The sequence below is a fragment of the Numenius arquata genome, chromosome 2 (assembly GCF_964106895.1).
Source record: "Numenius arquata chromosome 2, bNumArq3.hap1.1, whole genome shotgun sequence".
In the NCBI taxonomy this organism is placed as follows: domain Eukaryota; kingdom Metazoa; phylum Chordata; class Aves; order Charadriiformes; family Scolopacidae; genus Numenius; species Numenius arquata.
Window position 1 is genome coordinate 42,434,799 of NC_133577.1, and position 5,487 is coordinate 42,440,285.

At 40.9% G+C, this 5,487-nt stretch overlaps 1 protein-coding gene across 1 annotated transcript; it reads left to right on the forward strand.

The window, feature by feature from the left end:
- NENF (neudesin neurotrophic factor) lies at positions 1-4,233 on the forward strand. Its single transcript, XM_074164935.1, has 4 exons — positions 1-150; positions 1,371-1,431; positions 2,609-2,712; positions 3,358-4,233. The coding sequence occupies exons 1-4, from the start codon at positions 1-3 to the stop codon at positions 3,532-3,534; spliced, it is 492 nt and encodes a 163-aa protein (XP_074021036.1). The 3' UTR covers positions 3,535-4,233.
- Positions 4,234-5,487: the final 1,254 nt, after the last annotated feature.

Here is a 5,487-nt window from a genome sequence, read left to right on the forward strand (position 1 = left end):
ATGGCGGGCGGCGCGGCCCGGCTGCTGCTGGCCGCCCTGCTGGGCGCCCTGCCGGCCGCGGCCGAGCGGGAGCTGCGCTTCAGGCCGCCGGCCGAGGCCCCCGTCCGGCTCTTCACCGAGCCCGAGCTGGCCAGATACGACGGGCAGCAGGTAGGGGCGGGCGAGCGGGAGGGAGGGAGGAAGGTAAAGCCGCGGCGGGGCCCCCGAGTCTCCCCGGCCGGGGCCGGTACACCGGGGCGGGTACACCGGGGCCGGTGGGGCGCCGCACCGCACAGACCCCGGCGTTGCCTCCTTCCCTGCTGCTCGGTGCCCTGGAAACCACCTTAAAACGTGGGTTTCTCGGGCTCTGCTGCTGTGCTATTCCCTCCCTCCCAGTAAACACGGGGTAACTTGCATTTCAGCCATTGGCGAGAACTTTGTTGGCGCTGGTGTGTTGCTAGCCTGCTATTCAGTTGTCCTGCCAGCTGCCGATTTTGGTCCGTTAAAGTTGTGTACAGACAATTAGATAGCACGTTCCTATTTTACCTGTTGCCTGTCTGACAAGGAGCTCATGCCAGTGAATTTCAGATTATCATAAATTGGAGCCAAAGTAATTTTCTCTCAGTAATTCATTAAGCCATGTATTTAGACCCTTTTTTCTTCCCCTACAAGATTATAGAAATAACAAAGCAATTTCAACTTAGCAATTTTTAGCTTTCTGTGATGTAAAAATCTCAGCAGAATTTCACATTCAAACTGATAAGGCCCTATATTGATACACATCTGTCTTCTCTTCTTGAAATACTTCCTGGCCGACGTTCTCAGGGTCTTCTCTAGCCACTTTCAAGAAACTAACCAGCATCTGACTAAAAATACATCTTGTGCATAAAAAACAAAGCAGAAGTACTGGCTTATTAAGTAAAGCAGATGTCAGCAGATCAGATTTGTGTGTGTTTATGTATTTATCTGTTGTCTTAATCGAATAAAGAATGCTGTTGGCCATACACCCTTTTATCTTGGGCAATATCCGCCTGCATTAGGAATGGAAAGACGCAGTTGATCATTTTCAGGCAGACAAGTGTGCAGACAAGAGGTGACTTGCAAGGGGGACGTGTCTTCTATGATTGTGATGTTTAGATTAAAAAGATTCTCTTATTCCATTTGCTTAAATCCTAAAAAAAATAATACCAGGGGCAGTTTAAAGCACAAGCAAGAAATTTCAAGACAGATAATGTGTATGTATGTATGTATACACACACAAACAAGAGAAAACATACAACAGAGAATGTAATTCTGTTTGTGTCCTGAGTGCTTATGGATTTTATAGCTAAAACTAATTGCCTTTTGCCTGTGCTTAAGTGATGAGGATATATTGCTGGCTTTCTTTCCAGGAAGGACAGCCCATTTACCTGGCGGTGAAGGGAGTAGTATTTGATGTCACTTCTGGAAAAGGTGAATTTGCTTCTCCTCTGCTGTCTGCTTTGTTTTCATGCTATCATTCAGTCGTTTGTTTTTAAATATTCCCAATATATTAGAAGCCTGCAGTTCAATTGCAACAAAAATTATATACTTTTTCCTTTTTTAAAAACCTCGATTTTCTTCCTCTGACACCTCCTCCACTAAGGTTTTGTCTAGAAATTACACTGGTTTGAGATTACAGTACATGTAGCCAAACAGGACAACGTAGCCCAGTTAGCTTGGGCGCTGACAATGGAAATGCTTGAAGGTGCCTGTCCAGACCCCTGAGTCCTCACCAGATTTGGGGTCAGGCCACATGGAAGCCAGTGCTACGGCATTTTATTGCGCTGGGTATGTGAACTGACCAGATGAAAGCTAGCTTGGATGTACCTGTATTGCACTACACACTATCAGCATTGCTGCAGCTTCACCTCCTTTTGTGTTGGTGTTTGCCTACCCATGCTTTCCAGTGGCCTGGTCAAAACTATGGGAAGAGTTAACTCTGATTTTGAAAGGAGGGCGGGGGGGCTAAGTAATTTTTTTCTTCTTTAAAATGTTTTTATTTCATGAGGCTTTTTGTCTCATTGTTACACCTAAACCATTTATTTCTGTACTTGCTGCTTGTGCCTCTCCTAAGAACTACAGATGTTTTAATTTGAACTCCTCCTACTTAATCCAGATTTCCTGTAAAATATTTGAAGGGACCATGGGGGTCCTGGACGCTTGCCTTAATGTCATCATAAGCAAACTAATGGCTTGTTGCTTTGTACTAAGCTTGTTAATGCAGCTTGTCTGGATATACACGTTGGCTGATCTTCAAATCCTCAGTTAGACAAGGCTTGCCACTGCAAAGTCTGGAGTCTACAAACCTCTCATGAGAATGTAAAGCACAGCTCCCTAAATAATAGGTACCTTTTAAGACCGCAGTATAGGAGTTCAATGGTTGTATTGCATAACCCCGCCCTCTGCTTTGCTTTTTTTTAAAGACTGGGATATATTATAAAAACGTAGGAAATCAAAAGTCAGTTTTGGAAAGAAGAGTCTTTGACTCGAGTTACTGCTTTCAGTTCACTAACAAGTGTTAACAATCCCGTGAAAAGTAGAGGCAGACCATACCCTGTACATTGTCAGATCGTCACTGGATTTATTATTATTTTTTTTAATCTGACAGAATTTTATGGGAAAGGAGCCCCATACAATGCTTTGGTTGGAAAAGACTCAACAAGAGGAGTTGCAAAGATGTCTCTGGATCCAGCAGATCTTACACATGACATAGTAAGAAAATGGACTGTTAGTTTAATTGTTTTGCTAAGTTATATTCTTTTGAAAGATGATGAATGATAATATTAAAATATTTGGATTTATTTAAGTTGATTCACATCTTTAAAAATAAAATGCATTAATATTCTTTAACTACATAAAATGGATATGCATTTACTGCTCATGAAAGGTGCAGTGTTAACAGCCTCGAAGAGGAAAGTTTTCAATCTGTGGAATCAATACAATTTACGTAAGCACATAAAGAGGAAATTGCCTGCTGTTTAAAAAGATGCTTCCAAAGAGAGTAAATCACTTTCTTTGCCAATTGATTTAGTGTATCCTGTGTCACTGACATGGCGGTGGATGCTATCTCTGTCAGTGGGTTGTTGCTTATTTGAGGTGTGATTTACTTCTGCAGGGAAAACGAGGGGAGATTAACAGTTTGTTTGACCTGAATATATTGAAGTTTTGTCAGGACTGAATGTGAAAGAAAAGAATAAAATTACAGGATATACTATCAATTTTGTTAATCGTGCTCTGCAAAATAAACCCAAAAGCTGACCCTAAGCTTTATCGTAATGAATAAAAAAGAAAAATGCATGTAAATATCTGTAATTTTATTTCTTTGAGACATGACTTTCATTTCCGTATTTCATTCAGACAGGACTCACAGAAGAGGAGCTGAAGTCCCTGGATGATATCTTCAATAATGTTTATAAGGCCAAATACCCAATTGTTGGCTATACTTCTCGAAGAATTCTGAATGAGGATGGCAGCCCCAATCTAGACTTTAAACCTGAAGATCAGCCACACTTCAACATTAAAGATGAGTTTTGAGGAACATTTTTGTACCCAGAGAATGCCTGGGGATAGAGTATTAGATTGATTCTCTATTTTCTGGAGTTGATTACAAAAATTAGCTATCATAAGTCAGTTTTCTGTTTAGAAAATATGTATGTGTGTACACACATAGTTAACATGGCATTCTTCCTTTCAGGAAACAAACTGATCTGTATTAGTGTCATACACTTTGGCTGTTTACTCTGAATTACGGGAAATATTTCATATAAAAGTTCTTTCTGCCTGGATTTCTCTGCTTGCAAGTGTGTAATGTAGGGTTATATTCCTTAGAAGAGATAAGTAACTTTTTAATAGTTGAAACATGACTGGCCTTTTTGTAAATCCCAAGTGGTTTCCCACTCCTTGGAAAAGTGTGAATGCATTATCTGGACGAGCTTACATCAGTTCTCCGGGCTTCAAGTGAGTGTAGGTTATCACATGTATCACAGGTGTAACAGAGGCTTACATTTTAAAAAGCATTGTGGGATCTAATATTTGATAGGTTTGAGAAAACTGGATATAAAACCACTCAATCTCTTAAAATGCAGTTACTGTGGAATATTTATACAAAGCCTACAGCTGTAAACCAAGAAAAATAAATCTTTTTTTCCCCGTGAGGCCTACTGCGACGGTTTAAGTAAGACTATTATTACATTAGTTTTGAATAAATGACACTTTAATTTTTTTAAATAATTATAAAAGATGTCATCTATATTAGATTGTGATGATCTCCTTCTAGCTTCCTCCACTCTTTCTCTGACAAAACCCGGAAATGATAGCCCCCGTCTACCACATACTCTTACAGCACAAGTTTATTCTAGTAGTTCGGTATCCTGTGGATATTGTTAGCATCTTTATATTGACAGTTTCAGCTCTCAGTTTTAATTTCTGTTAGTTTTTCTTTGTTCTTACTCTAGCTTCATCATTGCTGTTGTAATGAAGCATGCATTCATACGTTCCTCTTCCTTTTAACCTAATATAAAACTGCAGATCCTGTAGAATGAAAGCAAACCCCCTTTATCGGGTTACTCTGGCAGTCTTTCAGCAACAAGAGGACCATAAAAGCACGCGTGTCCTGGTTTGAGATAGAACAGAACTGATTTTCTTTTCAGTAATTTCACTTTTCAGTTAATTCTCTTCTAACTATGGCATACTTTTCAGTGTCTGCTTCCAGAGTGATAAGGTCTGATGTTTATAGTTAATACCAAGGAACAGTATGCAGAGAGGCTTCTGCTTATACTTACTGCTGGAACAACCAAGGTCAACTCACTTTGTTGTGTGCCCCATTGGAAGGTTGGAAGCAGAAGAGTGTAGAGGGGTTGCACCTGTGTGGAGGAGAGGACAGGACAGGTGACCCAAACTGAACCATGGGGCATTCCATCCCATCTGCATCATGGTCAGTATAAAAGCTGAGGGATCAAAGGAGTCAGTCTCTTTCTTCAATGGCTGGCATCCAAGGAGGACTCTGTTTGTTCATCTGCCTTAGATCCCGATCCATGCGTTCCTGAATCCAGTTCCTGAACCCTGTTCCCATTTGTCAGAGTCCAGTCTGGGACTTGCCCAGTGCCTGCTGGTGACGTGCTCGTCATCCTGGGAGCTTGATACTGGTTTTGTATATATTGCATATATTTAATTATTTTCTTATTAATATTATTGTCTTTTATTTTTATTATTAATATTTCATTGAAGTAGTTTTAGTTTCTTTTTCAGCCCTAAATCTCTCTCCCTTATTCTCTCTCTTCTCTTCTGAGAGGGGAGAGAGGTTAAAAGAGAGCATCTGTCGTTCATTTAGTGGCCTGCCCACTAAACCACTAAACTATGACAGATTTACTGGTGCCCGACGTGGGGCACAACCGGGGCTCTGACAGATTGCCTGAATAGTTTGAATTCCAGCTTGCTCAGTTGAGAGGGTATCGGATTTTTTTCCTTTGAGAGTATTGAGGGGTTTGA

What these genes read in the sequence shown, in the direction of transcription:
- NENF (XM_074164935.1), top strand. Translation starts at nt 1, where the DNA reads ATGGCGGGCGGCGCGGCCCGGCTGCTGCTGGCCGCCCTGCTGGGCGCC. An exon ending in CCAGATACGACGGGCAGCAG is followed by an intron (nt 151 to 1,370) that starts GTAGGGGCGGGC and finishes CTTTCTTTCCAG; the next exon opens with GAAGGACAGCCCATTTACCT. An exon ending in CAGATCTTACACATGACATA is followed by an intron (nt 2,713 to 3,357) that starts GTAAGAAAATGG and finishes TATTTCATTCAG; the next exon opens with ACAGGACTCACAGAAGAGGA.